A 20,000-nucleotide genomic window follows, 5' to 3' on the forward strand; every position below is an offset into this window, starting at 1 on the left:
CTGGTAATATTTTATAAAAGTCACTGAATGTAACAAATATAAAAATACTTATCCTGTCTAGCTAAAGGGGTAAATAGTTTTAAAAATCTTTAAACATGCAGCCATTCAGGTGTGGCTGTGTGGTAAGAAACTTGCCTCTCAACCATATGGTTCCAAGTTCAGTCCCACTGTGTTGCATCTTGGACAAGTGCCTTCTACTATAACCTTGGGCCAACCAAAGCCTTGTGAGTGGGTTTGGTAGACAGAAACTGAAAGAAGCCTGTCGTGTGTGTGTGTGAATATATATATATGCATCTAATATAGGATAAAATTTTTTCCAAAATAAAATTTAATCAATGGCCAACATATTAAAAAATACCTTTAAAGGTTAAACTTATAAACAAGGGCAAAATAAAAAAATTCCTAATGCCAAATATACCGTAACATCGTCCATAACCATATAATTCATCACTATAAGTACATGTCTTGAAGAAAGCCGACAGAAATTTCTAAAAAATTCCGTTATTACCACATCAGACCCAATTTCAGAGTTAGTCCATAAGAATCTTCTCTTCATCAGTGATAAATGCAGCAAAGGAATAAATGGAATACTTACTAATACCCATCGAGACATGTACTTATAGTGATGAATTATATGGTTATGGACGATGTCTAGTTTCAGCATATTTGGCATTAGAAATTTTTTCTTTTGCCCTTGTTTGTAAGTTGTTTATTTATATATATATATATATATATATATACACATATGTATCTATTTATGTGTGTGTATGTCTGTGTTTGTCCCCCTGCCATCACTTGACAACCAATGCTGGTGTGTTTATGTCCCCATAACTTAGTATTTATCGTAGCTTTTACCAAACCACTAAGCTTACAAAGAATAAGTCCTTTGGTCAATTTCTCCAACTAAAATCCTTTATATGACTAAAACCAGTAAAAGAATACTTCTGTGCTGTTACTATTTTTTAATTTTTACCTATATGTACGTACACACACATATAGTTAATATATGTATGCATTGTATAGACTACTAGCAGTATCGCCCGGCGTTGCTCGGGTTTGTAAGGGAAATAACTATAAAGCATTTTTAGAGAGTTATAGCCAAAAAATAGCAAAAAAATGGAAAAAAAATTATGGTAAATTTTTTTTGAGAGTTAAAAGGGTCGAGTTGCGTCCCCTAGACAGTTTGTGGTTTGTGTTTCTAATTCTCGACCCCCATGTCGAATTTATTGATTTTTTTTCAGAACTGGGGGAACTTTTCAAAATTTTCGCTGCGTTAGTTTTGAATTATGACATTGGGCTATGTGTGTGTCAAGTTTCATCAGAATCGGTTGAAAGCCGTGGTCAGGGTGAGGGTACAACCTGACAGACACACAGACAAACTGCCGTTTATATATAGAGAGATTTATATATATATATATGTGTGTGTGTGTGTGTAGTAATAATGAAGTCAAACCAAATAGTGATATTTTGAAATCATTTAGTACGTGTTTCAAGTTTGTGTAATATATAATAGGAAATTCATCCAGTACATAAACTTTCCTCATTATTATGGCCAGATTCCAACCCAGGCTGCAGCAACAAATTCCACCTCCCACACCAACATCAGGATCTTTTCCTTTTGAACGGCAGTTTTCAACACAATTTCTAGTTAACTAAACACTTTTAAACTTCGTATACTGGTAGAATGTGTCAAAATAAAACATTTTTTTCTCTTGGCTTTCTTGAGAAATTTGTAAGTTTAACGTAGTTTAATTTTTTGAATTTTAACCAATCGATGGCCTCTATTTAGCTAAAATCATTTGCTGCGTCTAAAACTGAGACAACATCCTCTCACTGACACTAACCCCAACCCCAACCCTAACACTAACCCTAACCCTAAATTTTAGCCTTTCGGGGTTTTTTTCTTAATTGTTAAATTAATTTATTTGTTACGTGTGTGTCTAAAATTATTCATTTTGTTTTTGTTTTGAGATATTTTCCATTGCTTAAGAAAGAAAAAAACGAAAGGCTAAAACGAAAGCAATGGAAAATAATTTAAACAATTAACAAACAAAATAATTCTATAATTTTATACACATGCTTTCCGAACGTAAACATAACAGTGACAGGATGTTGTCTCAGTTTTAGACGCAGCAAATGATTTTAGCTAAATAGAGGCCATCGATTGGTTAAAATTCGAAAAATTAAACTACGTTAAACTTACAAATTTCTCAAGAAAGCCAAGAGAAAAAAATGTTTTATTTTGACACATTCTACCAGTATACGAAGTTTAAAAGTGTTTAGTTAACTAGAAATTGTGTTGAAAACTGCCGTTCAAAAGGAAAAGATCCCAACATCACTGCCCAAGGCCCTGGATACATTCCAGGCCAGTGTCTGTAATCAAGTTGTAAATGTGTGTTGATGTTTTCCCCTTCTTACATCACCATGAAGTAGGTTCCACAAGACTAATTTGGATGCCTCCATCTCAGGGTGGTGCTTGCAATGACCAGATAGTCACAACCATCTTTGCCTGAGGTCTCCATATGTCATATGTTGCTGCCATTTCACATTTCCAGTCAGCCCGTTTCACATTTCCAGTCAGCCCGTTTCACATTTCCAGTCAGCCCATTTCACATTTCCAGTCAGCCCGTTTCACATTTCCAGTCAGCCCGTTTCACATTTCCAGTAAGCCCGTTTCACATTTCCAGTCAGCCCGTTTCACATTTCCAGTCAGCCCGTTTCACATTTCCAGTCAGCCCGTTTCACATTTCCAGTCAGCCTGTTTTCACATTTCCATTTAGCCCGTTTGCTAATTTCTTTGTCAGTGTACATGTTTCACTAACATATGATAGCACTGATTTATCAGTTGCAATAAATCTTCCTCATATTTAGTATTTGTATTATAGTTAACGGTATGTATAATTAAGACTTTTTTTCCCCTGGTACAGTCATTTAATCCATGTCTTTATTGCCAATTTCATTTTAGATCACTGACGCTGGGATTGCTTCCCTGGTTGCAGGTTGTTGTCATAACACACTTGAGGTGAGTTCAGATTTTTATATCTCAATTCATATTACCATTTACACAAGTAATCTTTAAGGTATTATTTAACAACAGCTTGAAGACTTTAAGGCGGTGAGCTGGCAGAATCGTTAGCACGCCGGGCAAAATGCTTAGCGGTATTTCGTCTGTCTTTATGTTCTGAGTTCAAATTCCGCCGAGGTCGACTTTGCCTTTCATCCTTTCGGGGTCAATAAATTAAGTACCAGTTACGCACTGGGGTCGATATAATTGACTTAATACCTATGTCTGTCCTTGTTTGTCCTCTCTGCGTTTAGCCCCTTGTGGGTAGTAAAGAAATAGGTATTCCGTCTGTCTTTATGTTCTGAGTTCAAATTCCGCCGCGGTCAACTTTGCCTTTCATCCTTTCGGGGTCGATAAATTAAGTACCAGTTACACACTGGGGTCAATATAATCGACTTAATCGGTTTGTCTGTCTTAATCCGTTTGTCCTAGTTCGTCCCCTCTGTGTGTAGCCCCTTGTGGGCAGTAAAGGAATAAGCTTGAAGACTTATCAATGGCTAAGATTTTAATTTAACTACTGAAAATAAAATGCGCAATAGTAGAATATTTTTAAAATTTGCTTCTTTTAATTTTAGTATTTTTTATGTCCGCTGCATAAATAAAGATGGCTATTTATTTTTTTGTGAACTTAAATTAACATATATATATATGTGTGTGTGTGTGGTGTTGTGTGTGTCATGTGCCACAAAGATAAGTTCATTTGTCATCAATGTAATCTGCAAAAGGGCCTCATTAAATCAGTCCTTGGATCCTTTCGCTTTGACTGGCAGATTTTTAAAATAATTTCTGGCGGTGTCATGTGAAAATGTCACCCATAATTATGACCCTAGTATCGATCTATTGCATTTCAATCTGTTTTAGGGTTAGGGGTGGGGGGAAGGGTATCTTTTTTTCTTCAGAAATGTAAATAAACCCAATCTGTTTCTTAAACAAGGGACATTTTCATATGAGACCGCCAGAAAATTTTACGGCAGAGAATGTTTTCACTTCAATAGACATCATTGATTGGTTGAAATTGCCGAAATTTAAGAAAATATCTTACAAACTAAAGAATTTTCTCAAGAAAGCCAAGAGAAAAAGATGTTTTATAAACACCTACCAGTATATGGCGGTGCCCCAGCATGGCCACAGCTTGTGAGCTGAAACTAGAATCAATCAATCAATCAATCAATATGAAGTTTAAAAGTGTTTAGTTACGTGGAAATTATTTTTAAAATCTGCCGGTCAAAGCGAAAAGATCCCAGTCCTTTTGTTCATCTGCTTATCTCAGTTGAGGAGCATCATCATCATCCTTAATGTCTGTTCTCCATGCTGGCATGGGTGGATGGTTTGACAGGAGCTGGTAAGCCAGAGGACTGTACCATGCTTTACCGTCAGTTTGGGTATGGTTTTTATGGCTGGATACCCTTGCTAATGCCAACCACTTTACAGAATGTGCTTTTTCTTTTTATGTGGCTCTGGAATAGGCGCTTTTTACTTGGTGTTACATAAAAGGGACTAGTGCCATCACCATGTATAAAAGTACTCATGCTTGCGCCACATAAAAAGCACTTGTTCCAGTGCCATGTTACAAACCACTGCCACATTAAGAGCACACGGCACACTCTGTGAAGTGGTTGGTGGTAGGAAGGCCATCCAACTGTAGAAACAATGCTGCAACAGACAATTAGTTCCTGGGCAACTCTCTGGCTGGCCAGTTACATGTCAAACCATCCAAACTAACTATGCCAATATGGGTTGGACAGTTTGACAGCATAGGCAGAGATAAATGTTGAAGTTGTATTTTTGAAGACATGTCTAAGCATAACTATCCTGTCACACACACTCCTACTATCTCATTGTACCTACATTCTTTGGTAATGTATTTTGGCACAAGGCCAGCAATTTCAGGGGAGTGGGTAAGTCAATTACATCAACCCCAGTGCTCAACCGGTGTTCATTTTATTCACCTTGAAAGGATGAAAGGCAAAGTCAACCTTGGCAGAATTTGAACTCAGAGCATAGCGATGGACAAAATGCTGCTAAGCATTTTGCTCAATGCTCTAACAATTCTACCAGCTCACCATCTTAAGAACTATAAATATTATTAACTGTTTTATTGGAGAGTGAGTGTGACAGAGAGAGAGAGAGATGTTGGGAGAGTCACAAACCAATTCTGCAACCTTCAAACAACTATACATTTTCATTTCAGGAGATGGTCCTTCGGAATATTGAAAAGATATCTAACAAATCAGTAGAACTTGTACTAAAATTCTGCCCCAAGTTAACAATTGTTAACTTCAGTGGCTGCCCCAACATCCAAGGTAAATACATCTCCATTTGCTACTGTTTTTCTCTCCAATATATTTGTAGGTTGTTAAGAAGCCAACAGTTGTAGTTGTTTAGCCCCAGGTAAATTGAATTGACTTATGATTAAAATACATTCCTGCCATGACCAACTTGTCTTTTCTTTAGAATCTACATGTAGATCTATATCATCCAGTGTATCTTTCCCCTTTTTAAGATCATGATCATCGTCATCATCATTTAGTGTCTGCTTTCCATACTGGCATGGGTTAGATGGTTTGACTGAAACTGGTTAAGCTGGAGAGCTGCACTGATTCCAGTCTGATTTGGTATGGTTTCTACAGCTGGATGCCCTTCCTAACAGCAACCACTCCAAGAATGTAATGAATGCTTTTTACATGCCACTGGCACAGATGCCAGTTATGTGACACCCGCATCAGTCACAACTATGATTTCACTTTGCTTGATGAGTTTTCTCAAGCACCCACTACACTCACGGAGTGGTTGGCGTTAGGAAGGGCATCCAGCCATAGAAACTCTGCCAGATCAGACTGGAGCCTGGAGCAGCCCCTGGCTTCCCAGACCCCGGTCGAACCGTCCAACCCGTGCTAGCGCGGAAAACGAACATTAAATGATGATGATGATGACAGCATATCGCCAAAGGTTTCGGTTATTTGTTACAAGATGACAGGTTCGATCTCAGGGAGGGCTGCTATTTTTTGCAAGTGAGGCTACTATGTAGAGATCACCTTGTTTCTTTTGGGGGTCATAGTTTTTCTTGTGTTTAAAGGTATAATTCTAAAGATCTTATTAACCCTTTCGTTACCAAACCGGCTGAAACTGGCTGTGGCTCTGTAGTACAAATGTCTTGTTTGCATAAGTTTTGAATTAAAATCTTCCACCAAACCTTAGTCACAATTTATGTTCCTAACACGAAGCTGAACGATGACTAAGTTGTTTTACTAAATTGTTTGTTATATTTAACCCTTTGGTGTTCGCATTATTCTGCCAAAATTAATACTTTTTCATCCACATTGTTTTGAACTAATCATGCATTATCTTGTAGCTATGAGATTTTGATGAGGTAGCTGTTAATTTTTAAAACGATATTGTAGGGTTGGTGTGAGAGACCAGATCTGGTCAGTTTGAACATAAAACAGGCAGAATACTTTTGGCCGGATATGGCCGGTTTAAATGCTAAAGGGTTAAAGTAATTGAAAGAAACACAGAGCATCTCAAAATTAATACAGTAACGTAAGGTTAACATCATTTTCAATTTCTAATCTTCCATTTTCCCTGCATTTAATTACTCAGCTTTGAAAGGGTGTTCAGTTTTAAAATTTCTCAGGATTTATTGAAACAAAAGTTAATTAGGAAGAATTTGACCATTGTTCATCCATCTTAACCCTTTTGTTACCATATTTCTGTTGAGATGCTCTGTCTTCAATTAATTTTGAAAATAATGAAGAATTTAGTAAACATATATATATATTATATATATATATATATATATATATATATATATATACGATGGGCTTCTTTCAGTTTCCGTCTACCAAATCCACTCACAAGGCTTTGGTCAGCCCAAGGCTACTGTAGAAGACACTTGCCCAAGGTGCCACGCAGTGGGACTAAACCTGGAACCATGTGGTTGGTAAGCAAGCTACTTACCACATAGCCACTCTTGTGCCTCTATCCATATAAAGTTTTGATTTACATGTATCAATTGCAAGAAACACCTAGGTTTCTTTTCTCTTACATATTATGTAATTCAACCTACACAAGTGAATGGGTGAACAACAAAATAGGAATTTTGAAAGATGTATAAAACTAGTTTTTAAACATCAAATAAATATAGGGGTCCACCAGAATAAAATGGTAATCAAAGGGGGTGCACAGATGAAAACAAAATGATTAAGCAAGGGTGTAAATGATTTAAGGGGAAAATTGGGTATAAGAGGCATTAGAAGGGTGTGCTGGATTGGTCATGTGATGCATGTGGATGAGGACAGCTGCATAAAAAAGTGCCAAGCTCTAACTGTGAAGGGTACTTGTGGAAGGGGTTGACCCAGGAAGACAGTGTCTGAAGATCCTTTCTCACCACTTCATCGGCGAGAAAGTGTCTTTGGACACTGGGCCTCACTAAGGAAATGACAAGGAATCGGGAGATGTGGTGATTTGCTATACAAGCTAAGTGAAATCGCTGTGTTCCATACATACAGGTTTGTCCTTTCGGGTGCTGGTGCCACATAAAAGGCACTTGTATTGGTGTTGCTTATACACACTTGTGCTGGTGGCACATGAAAGCACCCAGCACACTCTGCTAACAACATAGTATACTGGAGATCCACAGTAGTATTTTCTTTCACTCTTTTACTTGTTTCAGTCATTTGACTGTGGCTACGCTGGAGCACCGCCTTTAGTCGACGACCGCTTGGTTCAAAGTCTCTCTTGACCAGAAATGGCCTGAACTTTTTGCATGAACACCCCTGTACATAACTCCATGTCCCCCTACATGGCCTTGCTTTTTGCTTTTTGAGCCAAAAAATTAACTTAACTTAACTAGTCGAGCAAATCGACCCCAGGACTTGTTCTTTGTAAGCCTAGTACTTATTCTATCAGTCTCTTTTTGCCGAACTGCTAAGTTATGGGGACGCAAACACACCAGGAGCACCACCTTTAGTCGAGCAAATCGACCCCAGGACTTATTCTTTGTAAGCCTAGTACTTATTCTATCGGTCTCCTTTTGCTGAATTGCTAAGTTACGGGGACGTAAACACTCCAGCATCGGTTGGTTGGCATTAGGAAGGGCATCCAGCCATAGAAACCATGCCACAAAGACAACTGGAGCCTGGCCAACTCCATGTCAAACTGTCCAACCCATGCCAGCATGGAAAGCTGATGTTAAACGATGATGAAGCACTGCTCTAGTTGAAATGAGTATCTACAGAGTACTAGTGCTACCCTTTCTCATTTCTTGGATGCTCTGTTGGGTTGGAGGGCTGAGAGGGCTACATGGGTACCTAAAACTATTTGTGAATCCATAGTACATGCTACCAACTGATGCACACCATTTACTAGTAATGACTGTAGTTGTAAGGGTCAAGTAAGATATGTTGTTTTTCTGAATATTTAACCCTTTAGCATCTAAACTGGCCAAAAATATTCTGTTTTATGTTCAAACTAACCCTATCTGGTCTCTCACACCAACCCTACAATATCGTTTTAAAAATTAACAGCTTCCTCATCAAAATCTCATAGCTACAAGATAATGCATGATTAATTCAAAAGTGGGCATGGCTGTGTGGTTAGGGAGCTTGCTTCCTAGCTACATGCGTGGCACTTTGGGTAGGTGTCTTCCACTATAGCCCCAAGCCGACTGAAGCTTTGTGATTGAATTCGGTAGGCGGAAGTTACTGCCGTGTGTGTATAGCTGTTCAGTGCCTCACCGAAAGAGAGAGAGGGATGATGATGTAGATGAAGAAGCATTAATTTTGGCAGAATAATGCGAACACAAAAGAGTTGAAGACATCAATATTCTTATGATCATCATATGGTATGCTATAGTAACAGTAACTTTAAACTGTAGGCTTTTGTATATTGAAGAAATATGAACAGAGTTCAGAAATGTAACTCTCTATTTCGTTGTATACCATGACCTGATGTATTTCATTTTTACCATTTTTCAATTCTTCAGATGTTAATTACAGTAGATATTCTAACAACACATTAAAACAGATTGGTTGGACCATTCCTATCTGAAGCAGAACAAGTCACCCAACACAAGTGTCTCCGACAGCAATTCATTTACTTTGGCCTTCACAGTTCAGGAATTTCATGGATCTCATATTTTCATGGTGAACTACATTTTTCAATAATATCAACACACCTACACAAATATGTGCATTTGCACACCTATACAAAAACTTGCTCAAATGTGTTTTAAACAAGAACACAAATTTTTTTTTATGCATATATAATGTGTTTGCTCACACATATTTCTCTTTTTTTTTTTTTTTTTTTGAATAATAAAACTGATCTTGTTTAAAGTATTTTCACAGAATGTATCAAATATTCAATTTTTTTAGAAATTGTTGTTTTTATTATCTTCTCTAAAACTTGAGTGTAAACTTCAGTTTCTGTCAAACTAAGATCTGGTTTCCATTCCTACTCAGAACTATTCCGTTAATGTGGAATTTAAACTAGCCATATCTGACCAAAATGTTCTACCAATTTTATGTTCAAACTGACCAGATCCATCCTTTCATACTTACCCCACAATGTTAATCTTCAATATTTCCATTTCAAATAGTTTTTTTTCTACCTATATAGGCACAGGTGTGGCAAGATTAATCTTCAATATTTCCATTTCAAACAGATTTTTTTTTTCTACCTATATAGGCACAGGTGTGGCTGTGTGATAAAAAGCTTGCTTTCTAACCACATGGTTCAGTTCTACTACATGGCACCTTGGACAAGTGTCTTCTACTATAGCCTCATACCAACCAAAGCCTTGTGAATGGATTTGGTTGATGGAAACTGGAAGAAGCCCGTTGATTTAGCTGATATTTCTGATGGTGTGTATTTAATTATCTATTATCATCTCTACATTGTCTCTGTTCGTTTACTGAGGATATTGGGAGCGACTAAACAGACTGCTTTTGTCTATGTTGTTGCTGTTCAAGGTAATGTGGCCAAAGACGGCAAATAGAAGAGAGAATCAGAGCGAAAGGGTGATGAAAGAGAGAGGGGTATGATGGGAGAAATAGTGAGAAAAGGATGATAGAAAATGATAGGAAGCTACAGGTTAGCTGAGGGAAAGATAAGCAAGAAGGTAGTCTATGAGTCTGGAGAGATTAAAAAAAAACAATAAACAATTCAGTGAACCCATCACTGTATCCAGTAATTACTTTTATTTACAAAACTAACGAAGCTTTTGATATGGTGTTCGGTGGGGTGAGAGCAATAATTCGGGTCTGGATAAGTTGGTTAAATTGTTTTTCTTTTTTTATGAAGAATAAAATTATTAAAAAAAAAAAATTAAAATTATAAAAAGAAAAGAAATAAACATTTCCCATGGTCCTTCATTGAACTATTAATATAAAAGAGAAAACTTAAGTGACAGTAGTTGATGAAATGCATTCACTTAACCTTGTTTAACACAGTTTAACCGATATGAAGGACTCTTGCAGCCATGTAAAGTATTGCCAATATATGTTCGTTGTATTTCATAATTATTTTCAAGTGACCTTAAATTCAAGCTTCCATAAAAATTCTCACAATACCCGAATGAAATGCAGAAAAACATTTTAGTTGCGTTTCACATGGTTCTGAAGCTCAGACGTGGTTATTTGTTTGAAATTTCTTCTTGTTTTATACTAAATATATCTCAAACTGGAGTCAAGTCCTGCTCTGAATGAAATGGTTTTGTGTATGTTAAAATAATAATACTTTCTGCTACAATATTTTTAAACACTTATATTTTAGATTTAGACGATTCATTAACATTTAATTCTAAGCTCATAAAATGTGTGTTTAAAATTAAGTTTATACTTGTTTTAAAAATCTACAAAAGATGTATTGATAAAATATACATATGCTCCGGCACATACACAGTCCAAGCTAGAATAAGTAATCTGTCCATTAAAAGATTACGATATAACAAAAAATTCTTACAAAAGTATAAAAAAAAATTTTTCTTTCAAATTAAAGACGAAAAAAAAGTTTAAAATCCAGTTTCTTCTTCTCAAGGATTTTTTATTCTGCTGCGAACATTTTCAGGCTTGACTTCAACTAAACATTTCTGAGCTGGGAATTTTCTCTCTAATTTGGAACAGTCACAATTCATATTTTGATTGGCCTTTCTTTAAATTTCTAATTTCTTAAGTTAATAAATGGTTTGTTGCTACCATACGGTCTATTCATTCGTTTTTGCAGCAGTTTGTTATTGGAATCTTTTGGGTTCTTCACATGATAATGGTAGTCTACTCGCATACTCTGGAGGGCGTTAGTCATCTCTTCCTGTAATTACACAAAACAATCATCTTAATTTTTTTCATTTATAAGGAAGACAAAATTTGTATAAATATTTCAGCTGAATGACTTGAATTCATCCAGCACATTTTTAAAGAGAAATGGTAAATTCTGTTACTTAAGTCATGTGACTAGAACAGAAGACAGAAAAAAATACCAACTAAATCTTTCTACTTTTAGCATGAGGCTGGGAGGGGATGAGTTGATTACATCCACCCCCTACTTTATTTTATCGACCCCCAAAAGCGATGAGAGGCTAAGTCAGCACATAATGAGATAGAAAAATTACTCCTAATCAAAATGATACATAATATAAAATTATTCCGTTTATATATTTGTTTTGCAAGATTCTTGATGTGAAATCGTGTGTTGAAACAGATATTGTTGTATTTCAGAATGGTCATTTTGCCAGTTTAGCCAATAAAAACACACACACTATATATTTGGTGTTACTTTGCTTCAGTGTTGTTTATTTTTTTACATTAATCTTAATCTTATTTCGGCCAGAGTTCTTTCGTCACACTCCTGTGACCTCATCAGTGGTCCTTTGCTTTTTTATTTGTGTGTCTCGCCTTACTAATGGTCAGCCATTTTGTATTTCTATTGTATGTGTCTTCATTTGCACACCTGTATATCTCTAGCTATTTTGACCTGTGCTTCACTCGGGGTTTTGGTAGTGGTGTTGTTTTGTGCGTGTTGTCTCCTTTTCCCTTTCTTCTTTTGTTCGTCTTCTTTGCCTTTCCCATATTCCTCACCACGGCAACCAAACGGTAGCCCCGAGTGACTTGCAACCCTTCTCACACCATTGTGCACCCCTTTTTACCCCCCAGTGTAAATTTTGGTGCCAATCCGACCCCCATCTACCGCCCCATCCCAAAAAACCGTCCCCATCCCAAAATGAGACGACCAAGAAATTAAACAACTTTTTTGTATTTCAACTTTATAGATATTGATTGGTTCTTGATTTTATCTACTTGGAGACAGAGTCCATTCTGTTACAAACTTGGGGGGGGGGCTTTGTCCAGAAGATGACATCCTCCCTTCCTATTCCTAGTTTCAGAGGTCCTGAGAAAGGGGTAAAAATTCCTGCATCATTTTCATATCGTTGACTAATAAAAATTAACCTGATTGACTTAATAACACTGTGTAACACAATCTTTGTCTTTGACTAGCAACAGTTATTTCCTGTTTACTTATTCCTAGAAAGCATGAAGAATGGTTAACATTTCCTTCAAACTTTGCTTTCCTTACATTTATTCAAACCCCAAAGAATCCCTCTCAACACATGGCTATGATGCTCCCCCACTACTCCTGCTCACTGTGTAACACAATCTTTGTCTTTGAGTAGCAACTGTTATTTCCTGTTTACTTATTCCTAGAAAGCATGAAAAATGGTAAATATTTCCTTCAAACTTTGCTTTCCTTACGTTTATTCAAACCACAAACAATCCCTCTCAGCACATGGCTATGATGCTCCCCCACTACTCCTGCTCATGATCTGAGATGCACATATTGTCAGCCACTAAGAGACATGCTCAAGTGGAACAGTCAAGCAACTGACAAGCAAATCTGTGGTATTGAGCAGAATATTTGCTATAATGATATTTCTGCTTCAGCAACTCAGTGCTGAATCTGTCTGAAATGTAATGGAAAATAGGTCAGTTTCAAGACATTGATGTCTGAATCAGAAAAGCAAAGTTTGAAGGGAATAGTAGTGATTTTCTTTGATTTCTAGATAGAAGCACAACCTTCGAACTTTAGGCCTCACTGAGGAAATGACCGGCGACCGAGACCTTTGGAAATATGCTGTACGTGAGAAGACCAGGCAGGACAAGTGAGCCCAGCCCACTTATGCATGCCTTTCCTCCCTTGGACACAAAGACCTGTTGAGGCACCAGCCTCACCTGGCACCTGTGCCAGTGGCACGTAAAAAGTACCCACTACACTCACAGAGTGGTTGGCGTTAGGAAGGGCATCCAGCTGTAGAAACATTGCCAGATAAAATTGGAGGCTGGTGCAGCCTTCTGGCTTCCCAGATCCCCCGGTCGAACCATCCAACCCATGCTAGCATGGAGAACGGACGTTAAATGATGATGATGATAGAAGCAAATAACACCTTACTAACCAAAGACTAAAAAATAAAAATTTTGTTACACAGAGTAATTAACTAGAATGGTCTTAGTAGTGTGTCTCAAAGAATTTATGCTTCTGAAATTCTACAACTGAACAGTAAGCAAGAAAATATGCCAGTTTGACATATCAAAATTCGAAAATGGAATCTGTATGGTACTTATTAGTAAAAAATCCTTACCTGAACATCGTACCATTCTGAGGCATCATCTTGGAGGTTCATTATAGATAAAAGAGGAGTTGGCGGAACATCAACAACATTCTGAAAATAAACAAAGATTTAAAATATTAACCATTCTACAAGATTCTCACATTGAAAGAACTTTTCAAACAGGATATCTTTTCCTCCAAAATTCTTTTTTTCTTTTTTGAAGTTTACGTTGTGTTGTGTTGACAGATTTGCACTTAAAATTCCAGCATTTTTAATCAAAACTTGTTAGTTACTAAGGAGACAACTCTCTAACTCTCTCTCTCTCACTCACTCACTCACTCACACTCATTGTATTTCTCTCCTAACAACTTTTCTCCTCCTCTTCTTCCCTCTCTTTACACACATAGGCGCAGGAGTGGCTGTGTGTTAGGTACCTTGTTTACTAACCACATGGTTCCGGGTTCATTCCCACTGGGTGGCACCTTAGGCAAGTGTCTTCTACTATAGCCTCGGGCAGACCAAAGCCTTGTGAGTGAATTTGGTAGACGGAAACTGAAAAAAGCCCGTCGTGTATATGTTTGTGTGTCTGTCCACCCAACATCGCTTGACCAGCAAAAGATTTGGTTAAAAAGAGGCGATGGCTAGAAGGATATTGAGTTTTTCATAACCAGCTGATCTAGCAAATGGGGCCTCATATCAGTGAGGGGGGCCGGTGCGCATTGATACCGTCGAGAGGTAGGCCCCGAAATGGCGCACATTCTCTCCTGATGACCCCATACACTTGCTGGTTTCCGGTATACGGAGCTTTTGACTGGTAGCACTTGCATGTGCAAGTTGTTTGCAAGACACCTAAGTACTAGGCTTCCAAAGAATAAGTCCTGGGGTCGATTTGCTCGACTAAAGGCGGTGCTCCAGCATGGCCGCAGTCAAATGACTGAAACAGGTAAAAGAGTAAAGAGAGAGAGAGAGATGTTGTTTCAGACAGACAGAAACCAGCTTCTCTTTTATAATATAAGATTAGAGAATGAGTGGTTCATCTGTCACAATTCCTGTTTTGTCGTGGAATTAGGATGAGTAAAGCTAGTGTCTTCTGAGACTACAACACAGCCACTGATGAAAACTCACTGAAATGGCCAACATCCCAAACATTAGATCATTCAAACACCTCATTAATATTATGTTGCCAGAAGCTACCAATAAACTACCTCAAGTGGGTACACTTTACTCTCTTTTACTTGTTTCAGTCATTTGACTGGTGGCCATGCTGGAGCACCGCCTTTAGTCAAGCAAATCGATCCCAGGACTTATTCTTTGTAAGCCTAGTACTTATTCTATCAGTCTCTTTTGCCGAACCGCTAAGTAACGGGGACATGAACACACCAGCATCGGTTGTCAAGCAATTCTAGGGGGACAAACACAGACACACACATATATATACATACATATATATGACAGGCTTCTTTCAGTTTCCGTCTACCAAATCCACTCAAAAGGCTTTGGTCGGCCCGAGGCTATAGTAAAAGACACTTGCCCAAAGTGCCACGCAGTGGGACTGAACTCGAACCATGTGGTTGGTTAGCAAGCTACTTACCACACAGCCACTCCTGCACCTGTGAAAGTAATTTATATTTTTGGTAATGGATGTAAATTTAAGCACTATGTATGTTCCAGTTTTTACAATACATACATTATGTCTCTGTCTGTCTAAAGGGCAAATAAAAGAGCTGACATCTGGTCATAAACACAGATATAAAAGCATAGACAATAACGCTGATGATGATGATGGATCAGCAGAATCTCTGGAATTTTATTAAGAGTTAGGAAGATATTTTAAAAAAGTTACTTACCCCAACCCAAGGATTAGACATCACATCACGGATCGTTAGTCTTTCATCTGGATCGGTTTTTAACAAACCCTTTATCAAGTCTTTTGCTAAAATTAAAGTTTGAAAAAGTTTTATTATTAGATATATATATATAAAATGTATGTACATACATACATGCACACACACACACACGTGGAGGTGCAATGACCTAGTGGTTAGAGCGGTCATAGGATTGCAGTTTCGATTCCCAGACCGAGCGTTGTAAGTGTTTATTGAACGAAAACATCTAAAGCTCCACGAGGCTCCGGCATATAGTATTACATTTATTGTCCAATTTACTTCTACGTTTGTACATCAACATGTGCATACTATCAATGATCTGCATACTATCACACACACATAGGATGGAAAATTTCTCTAAATGGTTGAGAGAAGTGAGGTACTGTGAAGTGACATGCTTTTCTAAAGACAACAAGAGATGCCTCAACAAAATATGAGCTGTTACACCAATCCTAAAGTAGATAAAGAAATATTTTTTCAACACCTAATCCAATCAGGCAAATATAAAAGTTGAGTGGAAATCAGAACACAAGCAAGAAACTGGTTATTCTATTGATGAAACTGAGCTAAATCTATAGATATGGATTTCAGTTAAATCTACAGATATGTAATCTTTATATATAAAAGTAAGGTTGTGTGTCTGTCTCCTACGATTTAGATTCCTTACTCCCACATTTTGCGGTGCAGTTTAACCAAAAGTGGGTATCTTATAGTTGTGATTCATATCGAGCCCTTCTGGGTATTAGCATGAGTCTACGATTTAAAAAATAATTTACCATCATTTTTTCCATTTTAGTGCATATTTTTTTTAATATAAGGGAAGTAACTCTCTAAAAATGTCTACGATGAGTCAACGATTTAAAAAAAAATTTACCATCGTTTTTTTTTCCATTTTTAATGCATTTTTTTTGCTATTTTTTGGCTATAACTCTCTAAAAATGCTTATATAGTTATTTCCCTTACAAACCCGAGCAACGCCGTGCGATACTGCTAGTATATATATAAATAAGGTATTTAACAGTATAACGTTAAACTCTATGTCACTAATAATTTTAAAACTGCCAAGTTTAGGCAATCATATTTAATGTAGTAAGGAAAAGAAATCTCACTAATCAATAATGCTAATGCACTTGATTAATTACATCTAAAAAGGCAACGAGCTCACAATAATTAACATGCCAGACAAAATTCTTAGCGGTATTTCGTCTGTCTTTACATTTTTTAAGTTCAAATTCTGCTGAAGTTGACTTTGCCTTTAATATTTTGGGGGTTGATAAAACAAGTACTGGTTGAACACTGGGGTTGATGTAATCAACTTAGCCCCTTCCCTGAAACTGCTGACCTTGAGCCACAATTTGACCTAATTTGACCTTGGCAAGTAAGGGAAACAACTCTGGATGTGTTTTAGTCTAACTAAACCTCTTCACTGAATGTTTCTGGGATCTTTTCGGTTTGAACGGCAGTTTTTTCTAGCGGTGTCATATGAAATTGTCACCCATAATTATGACCCTAGTATTGATCTATTGCATTTCAATCTATTTTAGGGTTAAGGGTGGGGGGAAGGGTATCTTTTTTTCTTCACAAATGTAAATAAACTCAATCTGTTTCTTAAATGAAGGACATATTCATACAGCACAGAATGTTTTTTACCTCAATAGATGTCAGTGATTGATTGAAATTGCAGAAATTGAAAAAAAAAAACAACAAATATCTTACAAACTATAGAATTTTCTCAATAAAACCAATAGTAAAAGATGTTTTATAAACACATTCTACCAGTATACGAAGTTTAAAATTTTTTAGTTACCTAGAAATTATGTTAAAAACTGCCGGTCAAACGGAAAAGATCCGGTTTCTGTATACTTGTCAGATGATTGACAGCATACACATGTAGATGTACAAAGTTGTTAATAATTAAGTTGTGCTTCTCTAATGAGGACTAACAAGACTGAAATGTCTACAGTTGTTGCCCCTACTTGTGAAAATCATATTAAATTAATGATCTATCAGTAGGCTAAGGTTTTCTCCTCATTACAAAAGCGTTATTAATTAATTAATTAATTTGTTATTCTTTCACCACATCAAGTATGAAGACACTAACTTGACTGTTATATTCCATGCAGAAGGCGACTGTAGGTAGTCTCCCTTAGTCTTAAAAAAAAAGACTCCGCCGGTTACGACGACGAGGGTCCCAGCTGATACGATCAACGGAACAGCTTGCTCGTGAAATTAACGTGCAAATGGCTGAGCATTCCACAGACACGTGTACCCTTAACGTAGTTCTCGGGGATAATCAGCATGACACAGAGAGTGACAAGGCTGACCCTTTGAAATACAAGTACAACTCATTTTTGCCAGCTGAGTGGACTGGAGCAACGTGAAATAAAGTGTCTTGCTCAAGGACACAATGCCTCGCCGGGAATCGAACTCACAACCTTACGATCATGAGCTGAATGCCCTAACCACTAAGCCATGCGCCCTCACCCGTAGTCAAATATTATTATCATGAATACAGTTGAAAGACTGTTCTGACACCTTTAAAGGAGAACCTAATTTTACCAATGAGAAAATGTTAAGTACTTTTAGGTACCAGACAAAATCTGAACGTTACCTTCTTGTGAGACTTTGGACCATTCCTGAGGTGGAAAATCATACTGGCCGCGTCGAATTCTTTTCTTCATTCCTGGAGATATCGCTAAGCCTTGGTTGCTATAGAATGGAGGGTAACCACATAACCTGTGAACAAACAAGAAACAGAATTTATTAACGGTTCTTTTTTTTTACTCTTTTATACTTGTTTCAGTCATTTGATTGCGGCCATGCTGCAGCACCGCCTTTAGTCGAGCAAATCGACCTCAGGACTTATTGTTTGTAAGCAAGCCTAGTACTTATTCTATCGGTCTCTTTTGCCGAACCGCTAAGTTACAGGGCTGTAAACACACCAGCATCGGTTGTGAAGCGATGTTGGGGGGGGGGGACAAACACAGACATATATATATGTATATATATATATATATATATATATAATTAACAATTAAGGAACGGCCATAATAGGCCATTCACCCACTAGAAATAACAGCCAAAGCTTCTACCGTTAATGTTGAACTTAAAAATGGTCTATGACTATTTCATTTTTTCCCACTGGGCCGCTGGTGGCAATAAAATTCTACAAAATTTTCCTTGCCACCCTATATTGATTAATTATGAATTTTTTGGTTAATTCCGTAATGGAATCGACGGCTGATATTTATTTGCTGCCAATAAATTTGGCGCGAGTGCGACGATTCAAGAAATTACAGGGTAAATGTTTTTTTAATTTTCTCCTGTTTACGGAATTAATCTTTATTTGCGGTAGAAGCTTTGGCTGTTATTTCTAGTGGGTGAATGGCCTATTATGGCCGTTCCTTAATTGTTAATGTTGAACTTAAAAATGGTCTATGACTATTTCATTTTTTCCCACTGGGCCGCTGGTGGCAATAAAATTCTACAAAATTTTCCTTGCCACCCTATATTGATTAATTATGAATTTTTTGGTTAATTCCGTAATGGAATCGACGGCTGATATTTATTTGCTGCCGATAAATTTGGCGCGAGTGCGACGATTCAAGAAATTACAGGGTAAATGTTTTTTTAATTTTCTCCTGTTTACGGAATAATCTTTATTTGCGGTAGAAGCTTTGGCTGTTATTTCTAGTGGTGAATGGCCTATTATGGCCGTTCCTTAATTGTTAATGTTGAACTTAAAAATGGTCTATGACTATTTCATTTTTTCCCACTGGGCCGCTGGTGGCAATAAAATTCTACAAAATTTTCCTTGCCACCCTATATTGATTAATTATATATATATATATATATATAGTTAATCCAAACAAGAGGCACAAAAAAACGTGAGGACGTGGAACAAATATAGTATTATTGGACGCTCAGGAAAGTAGGAGGGTTTAACGTTTCGAGCGGAGCTCTTTATCGGAAACATAGGAGAAGGAATGACAGAGGAAAAAAAAATCGCCAACGGTACACACGTGGTCACATATATATGACGGGCTTCTTTCAGTTTCCGTCTACCAAATCCAATCACAAGGCTTTGGTTGGCCCGAGGCTTATAGTAGAAGACACTTGCCCAAGGTGCCACGCAGTGGGACTGAACCCAGAGCCATGTGGTTCGTAAGCAAGCTACTTACCACACAGCCACTCCTACGCCTGGATTATTGTGGCTGTCAATGTGTCACCGTTCACCTTGACATGAATTCTGGTTGTTGCTATCCCACAGAGACTCTTATTATCCCACTGTTCCACTATCATCATCACCATGAACATTTAATACTGGCATGGGTTGGAGATGGCTTGATCAGCCAGGGGATGCAAAAGGGTTCGTTATCTGTTTTGACTTAGTTTCTACAACTGGATGCCCTTCCTAATGCCAACTACTTCACAGAGTGTACTCTTTTAC

At 37.4% G+C, this 20,000-nt stretch overlaps 2 protein-coding genes across 3 annotated transcripts in view; one reads left to right on the plus strand and one right to left on the minus strand.

The window, feature by feature from the left end:
• LOC115223976 (protein AMN1 homolog) overlaps positions 1-11,525 on the plus strand; it is a 23,421-nt gene extending 11,896 nt beyond the window's left edge. The window contains exons 5-8 of one of the 2 annotated variants that reach the window (XR_005003718.1): positions 2,966-3,022; positions 5,256-5,367; positions 9,048-10,083; positions 10,120-11,525. Coding sequence is in view for 1 of the 2 variants with exons in the window: in XM_029794740.2 (XP_029650600.1) it covers positions 2,966-3,022; positions 5,256-5,367; positions 9,048-9,112 (234 nt within the window). In the remaining variant the exon portion in view is untranslated. Of the gene's footprint in view, positions 1-2,965; positions 3,023-5,255; positions 5,368-9,047 lie in introns of both variants that reach the window. The other variant, XM_029794740.2, reaches the window with a different exon arrangement.
• The window catches only part of LOC115223812 (MAP kinase-activated protein kinase 2), a 135,739-nt gene continuing 125,971 nt past the window's right edge, over positions 10,233-20,000 (minus strand). The window contains exons 7-10 of the mRNA XM_029794476.2: positions 18,162-18,286; positions 15,512-15,597; positions 13,695-13,775; positions 10,233-11,371 (exon numbers count right to left, since the gene is read on the minus strand). Coding sequence (XP_029650336.1) covers positions 11,225-11,371; positions 13,695-13,775; positions 15,512-15,597; positions 18,162-18,286 — 439 coding nt within the window. The 3' untranslated portion in view covers positions 10,233-11,224. The remainder of the gene's footprint in view (positions 11,372-13,694; positions 13,776-15,511; positions 15,598-18,161; positions 18,287-20,000) is intronic.

The sequence above is a fragment of the Octopus sinensis genome, linkage group LG24 (genome assembly GCF_006345805.1).
Source record: "Octopus sinensis linkage group LG24, ASM634580v1, whole genome shotgun sequence".
NCBI classification, from domain to species: domain Eukaryota; kingdom Metazoa; phylum Mollusca; class Cephalopoda; order Octopoda; family Octopodidae; genus Octopus; species Octopus sinensis.